Source organism: Bubalus bubalis, chromosome 18, assembly GCF_019923935.1.
Source record: "Bubalus bubalis isolate 160015118507 breed Murrah chromosome 18, NDDB_SH_1, whole genome shotgun sequence".
In the NCBI taxonomy this organism is placed as follows: domain Eukaryota; kingdom Metazoa; phylum Chordata; class Mammalia; order Artiodactyla; family Bovidae; genus Bubalus; species Bubalus bubalis.
In genome coordinates this window covers 63,014,256-63,033,512 of record NC_059174.1, presented here as the reverse complement: position 1 = coordinate 63,033,512, position 19,257 = coordinate 63,014,256, and the positions used below count along the sequence as shown (strand labels likewise).

General features: G+C 55.6%; 2 protein-coding genes across 31 annotated transcripts in view; both read right to left on the bottom strand.

Annotated features, from left to right (window-relative positions):
• The window catches only part of LOC102401256 (leukocyte immunoglobulin-like receptor subfamily B member 3), a 174,598-nt gene that overhangs the window by 81,739 nt on the left and 73,602 nt on the right, over nt 1–19,257 (bottom strand). For 9 of the 28 annotated variants that reach the window (XM_045163584.1, XM_045163582.1, XM_045163606.1 and 6 more), the window contains 4 exons: nt 18,754–19,056; nt 17,374–17,508; nt 16,333–16,375; nt 16,139–16,251 (listed from right to left, as the gene is read on the bottom strand). The exons of 2 other annotated variants lie outside the window; for them this stretch is intronic. In XM_045163584.1, the coding sequence (XP_045019519.1) occupies nt 16,139–16,251; nt 16,333–16,375; nt 17,374–17,508; nt 18,754–19,056 (594 nt within the window). 17 more of the 28 variants (XM_045163590.1, XR_006640286.1, XM_045163583.1 and 14 more) reach the window with 17 other exon arrangements.
• Nucleotides 5,439–9,984, bottom strand: LOC123465163 (leukocyte immunoglobulin-like receptor subfamily A member 6). Of its 3 annotated transcripts, XM_045163637.1 has the most exons (5): nt 8,632–9,977; nt 8,445–8,480; nt 7,984–8,268; nt 7,549–7,851; nt 6,817–7,331 (listed from the first exon to the last, which is right to left on the bottom strand). In XM_045163637.1, the coding sequence occupies exons 1-5, from the start codon at nt 8,663–8,665 to the stop codon at nt 6,898–6,900; spliced, it is 1,092 nt and encodes a 363-aa protein (XP_045019572.1). In that variant the 5' UTR covers nt 8,666–9,977; the 3' UTR covers nt 6,817–6,897. The 3 variants fall into 3 exon arrangements, with proteins under 3 accessions (XP_045019573.1, XP_045019572.1, XP_045019571.1); XM_045163638.1 differs by lacking the exon at nt 6,817–7,331 and adding an exon at nt 5,439–6,810 and having other exon boundaries at nt 7,549–8,268; nt 8,632–9,979; XM_045163636.1 differs by having other exon boundaries at nt 7,549–8,268; nt 8,632–9,984.

The following is a 19,257-nucleotide window of genomic DNA, read 5'->3' as shown; positions in this document are numbered from 1 at the left end:
GGAGTGGAATTGCTGGATCATGTGGTTGTTCTGTTTTTAGTTTCTTAAGGAAACTCCACACTGTTTTCCAAAGTGGGTGCACGGATTGCCTTGCCAACGACCATGCACAAGGTTCTCTTCCCTCTGCATTTTGGCAGCACTTGTCTTTTTCCTAGCAGTCGAGTGTCTGTAACACGTGCAGTGACATCTCACTGGCTCTGGCGTGTGCTCCCCTGAGGACTGGTGGATGCTGAGCACCTTTCCATGTCTGTTTGGTCATTCAGACATTGTCTTTTGAGAGCTACCTGTTCAGGTCCTGTGCCCATTTAAAAACTGGGTTGGTGTTACTTTGGGTTGAGTTGTGTGAGCTCCTTGTATATTTGAGAAGTAGCTCCAAGGCAGATGTGTGGTTTGCACACATCTCCTCTTGCACCCATTGCCTTTCCTGTGACTGTTTCCTTTGCTGGGTGGGTTTTATTTACCGGACTCCCCCTGGCCTGGTTCTGTCTTTGCTGCCTGTGCTTTTGGTGTCATATCCAAAGAAACCTTGTCCACACCCATGTCCCGACGCTCCCCCTGTGTCTTCCTCTTGTTCTTTCATGGTTCCAGGCCCTGGGTTTAAGTTTCTGCTGCGTTTTGAGATGATTTCACATATAGTGTGAGCTGAGGGTCCCGCTTCACCCTCCTGCCTGCTGTCATCTGGCTCTTCCAGCACCGTTTATTGAAGGGTCTGTCCCTTCCCCTTCTGTGCTCTGGGCACCTTGTGGAAGATCAGTTCACTGAGCTGCTTCAGGACAATTATTTTCCATAATAAGGGAGCTTGTAGATCTCCCATTTTCCTGCAGTTTCACTGCTGCACTGGGCAGAGTCATGGTTCCTGGTTCTCGGGGTTTCTCTGCCACCCTGGGCACAGTCACGGTTCCCAGTTCTCGGTGTTTCTTGTGGCTCTGCTTTGGTGTCTGTGCGCTGGGAGAAGCAGCCGCCTCCGCTCGGACCTGTGGTGGGATTTTGCCCCCAGCCCAGTTAGAGATTCTGGAGCCTTGGAGACGTGCTCTGTGGACATGAGGCTCCCCCGCCCTCCCGTCCAGGGAGACGATGCTGTGCCCCCACCCTGTCGAGCCCCTGCCTTGAGGGAGAAGTCCGAGGACCCCGTGCTCCTCTAACCCCCGAGGCCGAGCCAGCCGCACAGAGCCCCGTCCCTTCTCTTCCTGCTTTGTGGCCCCACGTGTGTCTGCTGCCTGGTGCTCTTGTGAGCTGAGCAGCAAGGCAGTCTCTGAGCCAGCGGCCCGGAGCCTGGGGATGTGGAGCAGCCGCATCCACTGTCCTCCCAGGGCCGAGGGCCTGGGCCCAAGGGGGTGTCCTCTCAGCACTGAGCTGCGCCAGCTTGTGGGAAGGGAGACAGAGAAACAGAACGTCCTCCGTTTATCCTTTTGAAGTGTTTCTTTCCGGTTTTCTGCTCATCTGAGGTGTTGCAGCTCACTAGCTGGATTCTGCAGTTTGCATAAAAGTCATGAGGCCCAGATAATCCCAGTTTATCAGTGTTTCTGTGCGAGATGAGGGCTGGGACTTCCCCATCTGCCATCTTGCTTGAAGCGCTGATTAAAATTTCTGAAATGTGTCACAGTGAGACCAGAAATGGAAAACGGAAACGATAGTTAACTAGTGTGTGTGCTCAGTCACTACAGCCGTGTCCGACTCTGCGACCACACGGCCTGTAGCCTGCCACGCTCCTCTGTGCATGGGATTCTCCAGGCAGGAATACTGGAGGGGGTGGCCATGCCCTCCTCCAGGGGATCTTCCCGACCCAGGGATTGAACGCAAGTCTCTTACGTCTCCTGCGCTGGCAGGCAGGCTCTTCACCACTAGTGCCCCCTGGGGAGCCCTGATAGTCCACATACACAGGGAAAAGCGAGAAGGGTAAGCAGGTATCTGGCGCCCTTTTGGAATGAGAGAAACAGAGTGATGGTAGGCTGCACTCGGGCTCCCCAGGCGGCTTAGGGGTAAGGAATCTGCCTGCCAGCGCAGGAGGTGCAGAGACTCTCGTCCCATCCCTGGGTGGGGAAGATCCCCTGGAGAAGGACATGGCAGCCCACCTCAGTATTCTTGCCTGGAGAATCCATGGGCAGAGGAGCCTGGCGGGTTACTGTCTGTGGAGTCACGAAGAGTTGGACACGACTGAGCACGTGTGCATGTGCGCGCGCGCACACACACACACACACACACACACACACACGAAGAGACTGCAGACCCAGACAACACGCCTGCCCACTCCGCAGACCAGGGAGCCCCCTCCCTCAGTTCTGCAGTTTGTGTGTGCATCTTCAGGGCTTTGTAAATGGAGTACCATGTCATCTGCATACAGGGACAGTTTTGCCTCCTTTCTGCCCCAGGTTGAATCCTTTTTTTTTCTTGCCTGATTGCTATGACTAGGACTTCCAGTGGTGTGTTGAACACAGATGGTGAGAGTGGGCGTCCTTACCTTGTCCCAGAGCTCTAGAAAGGCTTTCCGCTTGTTACCTTTGAGTACTGTGTTGATTGTGTGCTTGTGATAAATCGGTTTTGTTACGTTGAGATATGTTCCCTCTCTACTCACTTCGGTGAGACCTTTTATGATGAAAGGATGTTGCATTTTATCAGTGCTTTCTCTGAACCTATTAAGACGAGCATGTTGTTTTGTCTTTTCTCTTGTTGATGTGCAATTCACATTGATCGATTTGCACATGTTGAATTATCCTTGTGTCCCTGGTATGAATCCAAGTTGATCATGGTGTGTGATTCTTTTTGTGTGTTGTTGAATTTGGTTAGCTAATATTTTGTTTCGCATTTTGCATCTATGTTCATAAAGCGCTCTGTTCTGTAACTTCTTTTTTGGTTGTGTCTTTGTGTGGTTTAGGTACCGGGGTGACGGTGGCTCATAGAAAGACTCTGGGAGCGTTTCGTCCTCTTCAGTCTCCTGGGAGAGTGTGAAGAGGGTCATAGAAGTTCCTCTTTGTCAGTTTGGTAGAAGTCGTCCATGAAGGCATCCAGTTCTGGCCTCTGGTTTGCATGGAGTTTTCATTGGTGTTATTAGAGATTCTGTGTCGCTTCCAGTGGCCAGTCTGTTCAGGCTGTCTGGGTCTTCTTGCCTCCGTTCTGGCGGGCTGTGTGTCTCTAGAGACGCGTGCATGTCTTCCAGGTTTGCTGTTGGATGGCTCAGCACACAGTGTTCTTAGTAGTCTCGTATAAACTTTTGTATCTCTGAGGTATCAATTTTAAAAATTAATTATTAATTAATTTTGGCTGTGTTGGACTTCCCTCGTGGCTCAGATGGTTAAGAATCTGCCTGCAATGCGGGAAACCTGGGTTCGATCCCTGGGTGGGGAAGATCCCTGGAGGAGGGCAATGCAACCCACTCCAGTATTCTCACCTGGAGAATCTCATGGACAGAGGAGTCTGGTTGGCTACAGTCCATGTGGTCACAGAGTTGGACATGCCTGAGGGACAGAGGACGGTGCTGGGTCTTCCTCGCTGCCCAGGGGATTTCCTCCCGTTGAGCTGAGCTCAGGAAGCTTTTCTCTTTGCTGCGGTGCCTGGGCTCCTCGCTTTGGTGACGTGTCTTGTCGCAGGGCAGGGCTCTGGGCCCGCAGGCTCAGCATTTGCGGCTGGCGCGGGATCTTCTCTCAGCAGGGATGGAACCTGCGTCCCCTGTGTTGGCGGCTGGATTCTTATCCGCCAAGCCACCAGGGAAACCTGGTAGCAGCTCTTGTTCCTCCCGTCTCATTTCTTATTTTATGTATTGAGTCCCATGTTTTTGCCTTTTGAATTTGATGTGATGCACTGGACTCCTACAGTCGTGTTTCACTTATTCACCATCATGCTTGAAAACTGACTTGTGTTCCTGTAGCAATCCAGCTTTGTGCATTTTTTGTGTAAAATTATGTTGCATATATATACACCAAACCATTCATTTTGGTGAAAGTGATTTCGACTTTTCCCACGTGAACAACCCACGTGTCCATATTCTGCTTGTACACGCGTGGCCGTGCACGCATCTTCCTCTGGGTTATACAACTGTGGGCCAGCGCTGTGTCTCTGCCCTTTAACTGAGAGTTGCTGTCGACTCTCCAGATTGACCGGGCTGATGAGTACCCCTGCCCGTGATGTGCTGGGATTCCTCAGAGTCAGCCTTGTCTCCTCCATCATTTTCTCTTTCGCTCTCTTACAGATGAACTAGGAGGTGGGCATCTCATTTCAGGGAACCTGGGGCATAAAACTGAGGTGGAGACCATCCTAGGTGATTGTAATGAGAAGACACATCTGGGCACGTGGGGCCATCGGTGGGGGCTGGCTGCACCAGACTCGCCCTGTAGGAAAGTCCACCTGGTCGTTCCTTCCCACCCGGCCTTCACCCAGGCACTTTGAAGTTGGCCACGGAGTGCGTTTGCCCCAGAGGAGACACACAGTTCACACTGGGCTCTTTAAGCATTTATTGCCTGATGATATTGTCTGTGCTGGGGCTGTGTTGCTGCAGGGGTGTGTCTGGTTGTGTGAGCGGGGCTGCTCCCTCGCTGCGGTGTCTGGGCGTCTGCAGCACTGGACTCTCTGTGGCGGGCTCCAGGACGTGCCCTCAGTCGCTGTGGCTCACCGTCTCAGTTGCTCCTCGGCACATGGGGTCCCCCAGGATCACAGATTAAACCCGTGTCTCCTGCATTGGCTGGCAGACTCTTCACCACCAGGGAAACCCCATATCGTTGCTCTTTACAAAATGATGTATTCCTGAGCTCATTTACCAGCATAACCCTGACGGTCACTTCAAACGCCAGGGTGTCCCTTCACACTGACAGTGTTTCTGGAGAAACTACAGCGGGTGTCCTCTGACGAGGAGGAGGGGCGTGAGGGGTCAAGAGGGGGCTCAGGGAAGAGTTTAGGATCCAACTGTTCCAAATGGGCCCCACTTCCACCCATTTATTCAGTTACTTAAACGATGTTCTGTTTCTGAGAAGAGATGGAGGTCATTGTGCACACCAGAGACGGCGAGCATGAACAATGAGGCTCACGTCCTCCATGAGAGTGGACAGAGCCTGAGGGCGTGCAGGGTGACGACCCGCCCCTGCCATGTGGGATGCGCCTCGGTCCAGGGGTGAGAGCAGCTGGGAGCCGGGGCGTCCTCCCCAGGAGGGAGGGGGCCCCATGAGCAGAGGCCAAGCCCCCTGGGGACGCCTGGGCCTCCTCCCACCCTGCGGCTCATCTCTCCCCCGGGGTCAGAAGCTCATCCAGAAGCTCCCACACCAGAAGCTCGCCTCCCGGGCTCCTGCGCTCTGGGGAGTGTGGGGTCCCGGTGCTCAGCTCCGGGCCGCGTCTCGGGCTCCTCCGTGGTCGTGCCGAGCCTGGCAGAGAAGGATCCCGAGGAGCAGTAGGACCGAAGCCGCGAGGCCCATCCGGGTGAGATTCTGCACCGTGTAGTCTGGGGTGAGGGCGCACAGGTCAGCGCTGGCCCCGTTACCCCCTGTGTGTGCCCAGGGCACCCGTCTCCCATGAGAAGACGCGGCCCCGAGCCCAACCTGACGGGGACGCTGTCCTCGTTCACACTCGCGGGTCTGACAGCGGTGCTGGGGGAGGGTGTCAGCCGGGCCCGAGTGTCCTGAAGGGAGGCTGTGGGTGGGCCGTGTCCTCCTCGGGAGACTCCTGGGGTCTCTCTATCTTACTGTCTCAGACGTTCCTATCAGGACCCTGAGCTGAAGGAGCTCCAACAGCACAGGGTGGGGTGGGGCCCTCCCCTGAGCGGTGGTCTGTGGGGTCCCAGGGTGGGCCCCCCGTGAGCAGTGGTCTGTGGGGTCCCAGGGTGGGGCCCGCCCCTGAGTGGTGTTTGCAGAGTCCTGGGGTGGAACCCCGCCCCTGATCAGTGGTCTGTGGGGTCCCGGGGTGGGACCCAACCGTAGCTCCCACGGATCCACCTCCCCCTGTAGACGCTCGCTCAGCCCTCTGTGTCTGCCAGCTGGACTCTGCCCATGGGAGGAGGTGATCCCTGCAGCCTCCGGGGGCAGGATGCGGTGGGGGCGGACCTGCTTCTCCACAGACTGAACCCCATCCAGCAGCCTCAGGCCCCTGCAGCCTGTGGCTCCGGCGCCATTTCTGCCTGACTCCCCGCCGCCCCTTGACAATCTGAGGGGCCTTGTCCTCCCAAAGAATGTTAAAGCGCCCTGGGGTGGGCTGTCTCCCCTGAGCACAGAGCCCCGAGAGTCCCCAGGTTCGGATCTGGATCTGTGGCTGGGATACTGGGTCCTGGGAATGAGCCCAGGAAGGCGTATGCTGGGCTGACCTGGGGTCCCCACCTCACCCCCCTCTGCCCTGCACCGCTCTGTGGCCTCCCCGAGACCCTCGCACTGCCCACCTGCCCCTCTGGGACCCCAGTGTGGGAGGAAGGGGCGGGGCGCAGGCTCCGAGTCCCCTCCCTCAGGGGGCCACTCCCTCAGTGCCTCCTCCTCCACCACCTGGCACTCCCAGGGCAGGCCCCGAGCTGCTGAGTGAGAGGGACAGACTGAGCCTCACCTGAGACCACGAGCACCAGGGGCTCACTGGGCTGTGACAGCAGGTAGGGGTCTGTGCTGAGTGAGCGGTAGCACCTGTAGGTGCCCCCGTGGGCTGAGGTCACAGGGCTCAAGGAGAACTCGGCCTGGTACCGCCCGTCTTGGTCCTGGGAGTGCAGACGCAGAGGACTATGGGCTGCCCGCTACTTGGACAGAAGGAAGGTGTCCGTCCTGTCTCCTGACTGACACAGCAGAGTCACATTCTGCCCCGGGGCCACCGAGGGGCCCGGCCGCACCGAGAGGGACGGTCTGTCTCTGAGCCGTCCTGCAGAGAGGAAGGGGGTGCGGGCGTCGGGCCTGGTTTGAGTGAGACTCCATGGGCCTCCCTGGCCCTCAGCGCTGTCTCTGTTTCTCAGAGTCTCTCCTCTCCCCGACCCCGTCTCTCTGTCCCCTCCCTGGGACCCCTCCCCCTGGTCCCAGCATCACCCCTGGAGCTCCCCTTTGGGGCCTGTGCAGAGTCAGGTCCCCTATGACCGGCTGGCTCCTCTCCTGCCACCAGCAGCTCCAGGGGGTCGCTGGGGGCTGACCACTCGGAGGAGAGGCCGTGTCCACCATAGCATCTGTACCGGCCCCCATGGATGGTGCCCACGGGGCCCAGGGGGAAGTCGGCCTGAGAGAGCTCCCACTGAGGCCTCCGGGCAGGGCGCTGGGGGAGGTCCTGTCCACCCTCCTTGGACAGAGCGAATCTGGCATAGCTGATGTCAGAGTGACACTGGAGGGTCACGTTCTGTCCAGAGGTGATGACAGGGCCCTGCGCGGTCTGGAGGGAGGGCTTCCCAGACAGCCCTGGGGAGAGACACATGCTGGGTTGTTGGGACTGCTTCCCCTGTGGACCCCCCTCTCCCGGCCCGGCCCCAGGTCTGGCCGTGTCTCAGTCTGTGTGTCTGTCCTGTGAGCCCCACGCTCCTCTCCCCACCCTCTCACAGGGGCTCCCCTGGGAGCAGAGACCCCAGTACGTTGTCTTGTCTGCACAAATGTATTCAGTCAGGACGGGACTCCTCACCTGGGACCAGGAGCTCCAGGGGGTCGCTGGGGGCCGACCACACCCGGGGGGTGTCCCTGTTAGAGCCGTAGCATCTGAACATCCACCTGTGCCCGGGGGTCACGGGGCCCACGGGGAACAGGGCCTGGATCCGCCCGTTGGGGGTTCGCTGTCCATCCAGGGTCCGAGGGGACTTGTCTTCTCCTTCCTTGGTCAGAAGAAATCTGTTAAATCCCTGATAGGAGGCACACTGGAGTGTCATGTTCCCTCCTGAGGTCACCACAGGGCTCGGCAGGGCTGAGAGGCTGGGTTTGACGTAGCGTTCTAGGAGAGAAGGAGGCAGCTGGATCTGTGGGGCTCCCCCCTCCCTGCCCAGGGCTGGGCTGTGAGAGGGACACCCCCTGAGAGCAGACCCCCTCCCGAGGGCAGAGCCCAAGGCCCCCGAGGGTCCCTCACGTGTCACCACCAGCTCCAGGGGGTCGCTGCGCTCTGACCAGCCAGCGGGGGTTCTGTAGTAGCAGTCATAGCTCCCTGCGTGGTCCTGCCCCATGTATTGGATGGAGAACCTGGCCTTGTCCCCGGGACCTGGGGGTTTCTGTCTGTCCCAGAAAACAGGGTTTCCCTCTTTATCCAGATGGAACTCCTGGGCCCCTGGGGGCCCCTGACACCAGATGGTCACGGGGCTCCCCCACGGGACTACAGAGCCCGGCTCAGCCCAGATGGTGGGTTTGGGGAGGGTCCCTGGAAAGAAATCAGTTGTAGGCTCACCAGGCGTCCCTCCAGGTCCCGACCGTCAGCCCAGACCTCCCAGAGTCCCTGTACGTGCATGAACCCCGAGCTGCCCTTCCCCTCCCCATGGCCTGGGAGTGACCCTTGTCCCCTTGAGAAGAGGGAGCTGGGCCCTGGGACAGACTCACCGGCCTGCACCGGGGTCCTCAGGCCCACACTCAGCCCTGGAAGAGAGCGACCTGTGAGAGTTCTGCCCTCAACCCTAAGCATTGCCTCTCTGCCCCGGGAGCCTCCTGGGTCTTGGGGTCCCCTGACGGAGTAGGCTGACTGGGGGGTCTTTCCAGACCAGGGCTCCCCCTGCCCCTCCCATCTCACCAAGGCAGAGCAGGACGGGGAGCGTGGGAGCCATGGCGTCTCCTCCCTGCGGTCCAGGCTGTGACGATGGAGGAGACCTGGGTGTCCTACGGACAGACAGACCACAGGGTGTGTCCTCTCCGGGGCTGGGGCTTCCTGTTACGTGGCTGTCACATCAGTGTCCCCGCAGGAAGGGGAACAGCCTCTTCTTGAAAGCCTCGCGTCGTCCTCATGACAGTCCCAGTGTGTTCCTGAGACGCCCCTTCCAGTAGAGGTCATCCACGACGTGGCCTTCCCTCTGCGAGCCTCGCGTCGGGGTCTGCTTCCTCTTCTGCCCACCCGTCATCAGGTCCCTGTGGGGTCCTCCCCATGGATGGGGTCACCAGGCCCTGGAGATGCTTCGGGGAGGATGCCAGCCCCTGCTGCCCGCAGGGCTCAGATCCCCAGAGACACATTTTTTTTTTTTTTTTTTTTTTAAATTGGAGGCTCGTTACTTTACAATATGGTGCTGGTTTCATTCATACATCAGCATGGATCCGCCGTGTGTGTCACATGCCCTCCCTCCCACCTCCCTCCCCTCTAGGTTGTCACAGAGCCCTTGTGTGAGGTCCCTGAGTCACACAGCACATTCCCCCGTGGTCTGTTTTACACAAGCTGGTGTGCGCATTTCCATGCTACTCTCTCCACTCATCCCACCCTCTCCCTCCCCTCTGTGTCCACAAGTCTGCTCTTTATGAGGGACACTCGGTCAGCGTCTCCCTGGGCTCAGTGGAGTCCATGTGCCGAGAGCCCAGAGGAGACAGTCACGGAATAAGGAAGGAAAATGACTCCTCTCCTGCCCCGGAGTGTGGTTTCCCTTTCACAGCCCCCTTGAGGGGTGTCTCTCTTTATTGCATCACCGTCCAGCCTGCCTTCCTGGGAACAAGCCCCTGGGTGCTTCCTGCCTCCTCGAGGCCCCAGGGTCCTTGGGCACAGTCTCCCCCTGGTCTTGTCATCACCTGCAAGCTTTAGGGGGTATTGATTGGGGTCAGGGCTCTCACTCTGTTGGAGAACAGATACTCTTGTAAACGTGTGCCAGCTGCTCATGTAACCTGGGGTGGTGGTGCCCTTTTTCTCTGCGCTTGAGGTTCCTGCTCTCCTGTTGTCCTGACCCCATCCCTCAGTGGGGCTGCGGGCTCTTGCTGCCGTCATCGTGGTCAATTTCCAGATGAGGTGACTGCAGGAGAGGGTGGACGTGAAGGGCTGCAGACTGAGACTGCACGAAGAGGGTGAATGTGGTGCCCTCCCAGAGCCTCCTCTGCTCCTAATGCTGAGACGTGCTTGGAGAGTGTTTCTGAAACACGTAGCCACAGACAAGGGCAGAAAGAATGTTCCCCAAATGGAGGGGAACCACAGCACAGCAGGAGAGGTAGGCCATGTGGCTCCGGTGGTGGGGATCATCTCGAGGTCAGAGGAAGGATTCCACCCATGTGGACACACAGAGAGAACCATGGTCACAGAAAAATAAAGGGAGGCAAGCATGTGGATTATTTTGTAGAAGAACAGGTGGTCACTGAAAAGAGGTGAAAATTTTCAACGTGAACAATACAGTAGATTCAACACGTTAAAAAGTCATGCAGCCAAGAAGACAGCTGAGCGGCCACGTGTGAAGTCGGAGTATGGCACTGAGGAAATGGTCCAGAGTGCGGCACAGAGAGCAGACAGGGAGATTCAGGAGAGGCGGGCCTGTGCTGAGGGCCAGTGTGCTATCTGTCGTAAGTGTCAGACGGGAAGACGCTCACGACAGACGGAAGATGCTCACAACAGAGGGCAACGGCTGAGGAAGCAAATAACGGAGCCTCCTTTACTGACAAGAACCGACCTGCGAAGGGCTGGGACTCATGTATGCGCACGTGACACCCGAGGGCCGCCCCGCTGGGCCCCTGACTGAGACTCAGCCCTCCTTACCTAGGGGCCCGGGCGGGATCACCGGCCAGGGATCCAGACACGGCACACTTGGGCTAAAGACCCCACACCCTGCAACGGAGAGCCCGTGTGCCGCAGCGAGGTCAACAAATAGGTTAATTAAATACATGGTAAAAAAAGTAACAACCATATTTTGACCTTTCATAGTAAACTGAGAAACTGAAGGTTAAATTTAAAAAGTATTTCGAACTGAATTATACAATTTGAAACAGTTAATTCTATTTTAAATAATTTTCAACTAAAAAAAAAATCAAGGTGGACCGGACTGAGGCCCTAAAAATGTCCTGAAACTACTTCTAGTGGAAAACGCAGATTACCAAGAGAATGACCAGCCCACTGGGAGCAGACTGCCCCCTACCAAAAGGGGGCGCTAAAGGATACTGGAGCCAGGCCGTCAGGGAATCAACCAGGAAGACTTCCCCCTGAGTCGCAGTACTTGCAAGGGGCAGAAGTGAGAGCTTCATGCAGAGCACATCCCCAGCTTCCAGGAGGTTCGGCACCGCCTCCCGATGTGGGCTGTGCCTCAGCCTCAACCCGCCAGGTCCTGAGAGAGGAGGTGGGCTCTGGGGGCATGGGGCCCTTAACCTTGACAAGCGTTTTCCTCTCCTAGTACTTGAGTCACACGCTGGATTCCAAAGAGGAAGTGTTCTCAAGCAACTGGATAAAAAGAATGAACGTGAAAGAAGGCATTTCCAGAGGTGCAAGTTCTTGGATATTGACGGTTTTCACACAGAAAGGAATACTAAGAGATGGCAGAGAGACAGTGAGACGCAACAGAGAGGAACGCATGGCTGAAAATGAGCTTTGGAAAAGTACACAGATACACGCTTGATGCACAAACACACCCACACGAGTGCATGGAGAGAGCCGTGCACAACCCACACACGTGTATATGAGTACCCAGAGTTCAGGTGAAGCACTGTCAGAACTTTGTCTTTTCTAAAGGAGGAGGAGAATGCATACGTGTTCAGAAATAAAAATGTAAATATGTATTTTAAGTGCCTAAAATAAGAAATGGAATAACTGCAAACGTGCCTGGTGTAATTAAATGAAAGAAAACCCTTTCAGGTTTACGGAGGTATAATTGAGAAAATTGATGCTGTAAAGAGCAATATTGCATAGGAACCTGGAATGTCAGGTCCATGAATCAAGGCAAATTGGAAGTGGTCATACAGGAGATGGCAAGAGTGATGGTCAACATTCTAGGAATCAGTGAACTAAGATGGACTGGAATGGGTGAATTTAACTCAGATGACCATAATATCTACTACTGTGGGCAGGAATCCCTCAGAAGAAATAAAGTAGCCATCATGGTCAACAACAGAGTCCGAAATGCAGTACTTGGGTGCAATCTCAAAAATGACAGAATGATCTCTGTTCGTTTCCATGGCAAACCATTCAGTATCACAGTAATCCAAATCTATGTCCCAACCAGTAACGCTGAAGAAGCTGAAGGATTCTATGAAGACCTAGAAGACCTTTTAGAACTAAGACCCCCCAAAATATGTCCTTTTCATTACACGGGACTGGAATGCAAAAGTAGGAAGTCAAGAAACTCCTGGAGTAACAGGCAAATTTGGCTTGGAGTATGGAATGAAGCAGGGCAAAGGCTAATAGAGTTTTGCCAAGAGAACACACTGGTCATAGCAAACACCGTCTTCCAACAACACAAGAGAAGACTCTACACATGGACATCACCAGATGGTCAACACCGAAATCAGATGGATTATATTCTTGACAGCCAAAGATGGAGAAGCTCTATACAGTCAGCAAAAACAAGATCAGGAGCTGACTGTGGCTCAGATCACGAACTCCTTATTGCCAAATTCAGACTTAAATTGAAGAAAGTAGGGAAAACCTCTAGACCATTCAGGTATGACCTAAATCAAATCCCTTATGATTATACAGTGGAAGTGAGAAATAGATTTAAGGGCCTAGATCTGATAGAGTGCCTGATGAACTCCGGACGGAGGTTCGTGACTTTGTACAGGAGCAGGGATGAAGACCATCCCCATGGAAAAGAAATGCAAAAAATGGCTGTCTGAGGAGGCCTTACAAATAGCTGTGAAAAGAAGAGAAGTGAAAAGAAAAGGAGAAAAGGAAAGATATTCCCATCTGAATGCAAAGTTCCAAAAATAGCAAGAAGAGATAAGAAAGCCTTCCTCAGCAACCATTGCAAAGAAATAGAGGAAAAGAACAGAATGGGGAAGACTAGAGATCCCTTCAAGAAAATTAGAGATACCAAGGGAACATTTCATGCAAAGATGGGCAGAATAAAGGACAGAAATGGTATGGACCTAACAGAAGCAGAAGATATTAAGAGGTGGCAAGAATACACAGAAGAACTGTACAAAAGAGATCTTCATGACCCAGATAATCACGATGGTGTGATCACTGACCTAGAGCCAGACATCCTGGAATGTGAAGTCAAGTGGGCCTTAGGAAGCATCACTACGAACAAAGCTAGTGGAGGTGATGGAATTCCAGTTGAGCTATTTCAAATCCTGAAAGATGATGCTGTGAAAGTGCTGCACTCGATACGCCAGCAAAATTGGAAAACTCAGCAGTGGCCACGGGACTGGAAAAGGTGAGTTTTCATTCCAATCCCAAAGAAAGGCCATGCCAAAGAGTGCTCAAACTACCGCACAATTGCACTCATCTCACACGCTAGTAAAGTAGTGCTCCAAATTCTCCAAGCCAGGCTTCAAAGTACATGAACCGTGAACTTCCAGATGTTCAAGCTGGTTTTAGAAAAGGCAGAGAAACCAGAGATCAAATGGCTGCAACTGGAGAAAAGCCCACACAGAAACAATGAATAAATAAACAAACATAAAAACTAGATTTCTAATGCAGGTTTTAGAAGATGCTTTGATAAATGATAGGAAATTCCCTTCTACTTAGGACTTTTTCAGTATAAATTGGTGGTGTATTCTATCCAAAACTTTTCATCTGTTATCATGATGTTTTAAAATTTCTTCTTTTAATATTTGAATTGTATTGATTGATTTTTGTGGATGAAACTAACCACACATTCTTGAAAAAAATAGGTGCATGTGCGTGATATGTGGTCCATTTTATTTACTGATGAATCCTCTTTGTGAATGTTTGTTAAGGAAAACAGAAACCAGGAAAAAAGAGCTTCCTGAGATTTTCCCATTTTGCAGTTTCCGTGTCACTGTTTGGTCTCAGGTTTTTCTGGCACAGTGAAATGTTTTGTGGAGTGTGCCCTTCCTTCCTTCTCCCCTCTCTGCGTAAGCTGATGTAAGCTCGGTAGGTGTGTGTACGAGTGTGTGTGTTTCATGAGTGCCCACGTGTTCAGATGCATTCACCTGGGAAACTCTCTGGATTTAGAGTTCACTTTAACATATAGGACAATTCCGATTTTCTGTTTATCCTTATGTCCATAATTTTGATAAATTTTATTTTTGAGGCTTTTGGTCTGTGTCATCTACATTTTCTACTATAATAGCATAAAACTGTACTTCGATGAAGTTTTATCTTTCTAAAGTCTGAAGGACCTGCTGTCGTGTCCTGATGGCGGTAAAGCAACACCTTCTCTCTTTCTGACTTGGTCCTTGTGCCTAGCATGTGTGAGTGTGATCCACGCTCTCAGGGACGAAGCTTTCTGGCTTTTCTGATTTTCCTCTCCTTGTTTGTCCTCAGTGGTCGCTACCCTTGTCATTGTTGTTTCCCTGTTCCTCCCTTCGTTTGGAGTCCTGTGCTGATCTTTTTCAAAATCACTGATAATTGAGAGTCTGTTGCCTTCTTTATAAAATATGAGGATATTAATTATCTTTTTTAAGGAAACTGAAACATGCCTTTCAGTTTTTTAGTAATCTGTTTATTTGTGGCTGTGCTGGGTCTTCCCTGCTGCGCGTGGGCTCTCTCTGGTTGCAGCGAGTGGAGGGTGGTGCCTGGCTGTGCACGGCCTGCTCACGCACTGGCTCCTCTCGAGGAACACCGGCTCTGGGCACCAGGGCTTCGGCAGCTGCAGCGCCCCTGGGCTCAGCTGTCCGGCAGCAAATGGATCAGACCCATGTCCCCTGCATTGGCTGGCAGACTCTTAACCGCTGGGCCACCGGGGGTCCAAGATGCTGTTTCTGAGGGTAGAACCAGTTGACCCGAAAGGGTCCCAGGGGCTCCTGGTGGTCTGTTAGGAGCCCAGGTACTGGCTGCTGGTGGTTAGGTGGTGTCCACTGCTGGCAGCTCACGTGCCTCCTGGGGTCTGAGATCTGGTCCTGGGAGCCTGGGGTTGAGTCCTTCCGGGGCTAGCGAACGGCGAGAGTAGCGTACTCACTGGGCTCTGCTGGGGGCTCCCCTGACCGGGGGGCCGGGGGTGTGGCCGTCCCCCTTCTGACGATCGAGTGGTTCAACTGGGCGTAGGTCACGTCCTGGGGGGCTTCAGATGTGGCAGCCTGCGGGGAGGAAGGTGTGTGAGATGGGGCGCCTGGGGGCCTGGAGAGGAGGGACCCATCTGCTGTGCGTCAGTCCATCCTTCCCGGAATCCCCCCGACTGGGAGGACAGGGGGGCACCTCCCGCCTTAGTGATCTTGGGGGCTCACAGGGCGCCCGTCCCCTCCTGGGGGCCTGCCTCCCGCCTGTTGTGCTGGAGGGAGACAGTGAGGCAGGACAGGCGCCTCCTGGGTCTGCCGCCCTTGGGTCAGGTCAGCTCTCTTTCCTGATGGAAACTCCAGGGGCCTCCTGACACCCGGGAGCCTCCGGGTGTTTTGTGCGGCCCTGGTTTCTCTTTGAGCCCAGACCTCTTGCTCATCTGGCCTGGCACACAGCCGTCTTCCTGCTAAAGCGCGTCCCTCCCGCCTCAGGACCTTCCTACCAGAGTGTGCCTGCCCCGAGCGCCCAGTCCCGTCTCTTGATTTACTTTCCTCGTCAGCACCTTGCATTCTGGGACTCCGCCAGCTTGTTGGCATGGGGCCCCTCTCACTGCGAGGTGAGCGCCTGCCGTACCTGCAGGGCCTGCGGGGTGGCGCCCGCTCTCCTGCGCCCTTTGCTGTGGGGTGAAGGAGGGGGCCTGGGCCGTGCAGGCCACTCACTGATGCATGCGTCCTCATGAGACCTGGGGCTGCACACCCACACCAGAAGGCCAGCCAGAGGACAAGGCGCCCAAAGGAGGGGGCTGTGAGGTCACAGGGCAAGGGGAGGGTGGGGTCACAGCAGGACCCAGGGAGCTGGGAAGGAGGGGTGGGGAGGGCGTGGCTGGAGCTGGGGTGTGAGCACAGCTATGTGTGCGCTGGGCTGAGTTTAGCAACAGGAGGTCTGTGGTGGCCAGACAGGAGCAAGGGTCTCACCTGATGGTCCAGCTGCAGCCCCACCTCAGAGTGTGTGTTGTTCATGGCAGCATCTGCAGCAGAGTAGGAGGCACCGCTGGGTGGGGTTCCAAGAGCCTCAGGGCTGGAGCCCCTGCCTTGCACCCTGTAGGGGGGTGCTGAGTAGTCCCCCACCCTTCTAAGCATCCCCCCACAGCCTCCAGAGGTCTCTGTGCCCCCCTACCCTGCACCCGGGGGAGTGCTGTGTGGGGTTTCAGTCCCCAGCCCCGGTCCCCCACCCTTCTGAGTGTCCCCCCTGCACTGCCTCCAGAAGTCTCTGTGCCCCCCCGCGGGCTGCCATCTCTCCTGCTCACAGATGGCCTGGTCCTGGGCGTCTGTGGCTGGGCTGGAGCTGAGGAGGAGACACTGTGTCAGGGGGAGAAGGTGGGGTGCTGTGGGCGGGGGCCTCTGTGGGTGTTGGGGTGGGAGTTACCTGCTCTGCTGGCCCCTGTCCTCGGGCCCTGGATCTGCGGCCCCTGTGGGAGGTCGGAAATCAGCCTCAGCCTGGGCTGGGTCCCGGGACAGAGGCTCGGCCCCGGGGACGTGGTGCCCCCGCCCTCCACGTGGGATTCAGGAGGAGAGAAGGCAGCCTGGGCTCGTGGTGCGTGTCAGTTCGTGACATTGAGAAGGAGGGGAATGGCTTAAATGAGTGCACGTGGGCTGACAGTGGGTGTTTTTTTGCACAAGATTTTCACATTTGAGATTCTGGAAAAATTTTTAAATGAAATATCGTTGATTTGTAATATATTAGTTTCAAGCATACAACATATGATTCAATGTTTTTATAGCTTATACTCCATTTGAAGTTATTACGAAATAATTGCTACATTCACTGTGCTATCCAGTATATCCTTCTTGCTTATTTCATACATAGTAGTCCGTGTCTCTAGTCCACACCCCTCATCTGCCCGACCCCCCGGTAACCATTAGTTATTTTTCTATATCAAGGACTCTGTTTCTGTTTTTCATATACATCCCTTTGTATTATTTTCCAGATTCAGTATGACCAATGCTATCATGAAGCGTTTATCTTCCTCTGAGTTATTTCAGTAAGCGTAATACTCTCTAGGTCCATGAATGCTGTTGCAAATGGCAGAGGTTCCTTCTTTTTTATGGCTGAGTAATATTCCATTGTATGTATATGTGGGTATACACACACACACACACACACACATTTTCTCTGTTCATTAATCTGTTGCTGGACAGTTGGGTTGGTCACATATCTTGGCCATTGTAAATTGGCTACATGAATATTGGAATGTTTGTATCTTTTCAAATTAGAGTTTTCATTTTATTGAAACATATAGCCAGCAGTGGATTTTCTGGACCATATGATAATTCTGCTTTTAGTTTTTAAGGAACCTCCATATGGTGGGAAAAATTTTTTTAAGCTGACTGTTCCCATGTCCTTGGTTTCCCTCTGTCTGATGCCCTAAGGCCTCCAGGGGTCCGAGTCACCCCGTTCCCTACTCACACGACTTCTTGCATCTGTCCTGACCCCGGTGGCGGAGGAAGAGGAAGAGGAGGATGAGGAGCAGCAGGACGAAGGTCACCGAGACCCCGATGAGGACACTCAGGTACCACGTGAAGCCTGGGGCACCAGAGACGCCTGAGTGAGCCAGGGGTGCGGTTTAACTGGGCACCTGCAGTGTGAGGACTCGTGCCGGGGTCTGTGCGTCCAGCCCATCCCACCCATTTGCAGACGAGGAGACTGAGGCCCAGAGAGGGAGATCACGGGCCTTGGTGACCCAGCCTGGAGGTGGCAGAGCCGGGACTGGAACCAGGGCCGTGGGCACCCTGAGCTCCTCCTGAGCTGGTCTCCAGGAGGACACCAGCTTCCTGCTCTGGGGGCCCCTCACCTGCAGGGGGCTGTCCGAGGGCCTCAGCTGGAACTGAGGGTCCTCCCTTGCCCCCTCCCCTCCCCCAGCGCAGCGGGGGCGGGGTGAGGAGCGGGCTGCGTGGAGGGGCCTCTGGGTCCTCCCCTCCCTCCCCACACGCTGCAGTGGAGGGGAAGGCCCCACAGTCACCTCCTCGGAGGCTCCCTGTGCTCGTCTGATGCGGGGTCACACCCAGGTCAGAACTGAGGAAATCGAAGATCTGGGGCACGGGTCTCTCCTTTTATACTGGGAGAAGCTGAGGCCCTCACGGGGGTGTGGTGACGGTGAGGGAGTCCACATCAGTGTCTCCAGAGGCGCCTGAACCGGCGGCATAACTCAGCCCTGCTCCGCCCCAGAACCGCCACCACCTCCCCAAGAGCCTGCTCCGCTCTCTGCAGTTTCTGACTCCACTGAGGGGTGGAGCTGATGGAATGGATGCCTGGAGGTCCCTGGGGGTCAGAAAGCGGGTGGGGGCAGGGCCGCTTTCCCCCTCCGCAGCCATGCTCTCCCAGCCTGGGCCCCCCGACCCCTGGCCCTTCACCTGGCAGCTCGGAGCCCCTGCAGCCTGTGTTTCCTGTTGATGACCTGATAGGGTATTAGATCTTCCGGCTCCCACACAGCCCTGGGCTGGGCTGTCTCCCCTGAGCACAGAACCCCGAGACTCCCCACGTTCGGATCTGGGTCTGTGGCTGGGACAATGGGGCCTTGGGAGCTTGAGCCCAGGAAGGGGTGCATGGGCCGACCCGGGGTCCCCACTTCACTCCCCTTTGCCCTGCACGGCCCTGTGGTCTCCCTGAGACCCTCGCACTGCCCACCTGCCCCTCCGGGACCACAGTGCGGGAGAAAGGGGCGGGGCGCAGGCTCCGAGGCCCCTCCCCCAGGGGGCCCCTCCCTCAGCGCCCCCTCCTCCACCACCACCCTGCCCTCCCAGGGCAGAGCCCCGAGCTGCTGAGTGAGAGGGACAGACTGGGCCTCACCTGAGACCACGAGCGCCAGGGGCTCACTGGGCTGTGACAGCAGGTAGGGGTCTGTGCTGAGTGAGCGGTAGCACCTGTAGGTGCCCCCGTGGGCTGAGGTCACAGGGCTCAAGGAGAACTCGGCCTGGTACCGCCCGTCTTGGTCCTGGGAGCGCAGACGCAGGAGGCGATTGGCTCCCCCCTCCTTGGACAGAAGGAAGGTGTCCGTCCTGTCTCCTGACTGACACAGCAGGGTCACATTCTCCCCCGGGGCCACCGAGGGGCCTGGCCGCACCGAGAGGGAGGGCCTGTCTCTGAGCCGTCCTGCAGAGAGGAAGGGGGTATGGGCGCCGGCCCGGGTTCTGAGCGAGACTCCATGGGCCTCTCTGGCCCCTTAGCGCTGTCTCTGTTTCTCAGAGTCTCTCCCCTCCTCGACCCCGTCTCTCTGTCCCCTCCCCGGGACCCCTCCCCCTGGTCCCTGCATCACCCTTGGGGCTCCCCGGTGGGGCCTGTGCAGAGTCTGGT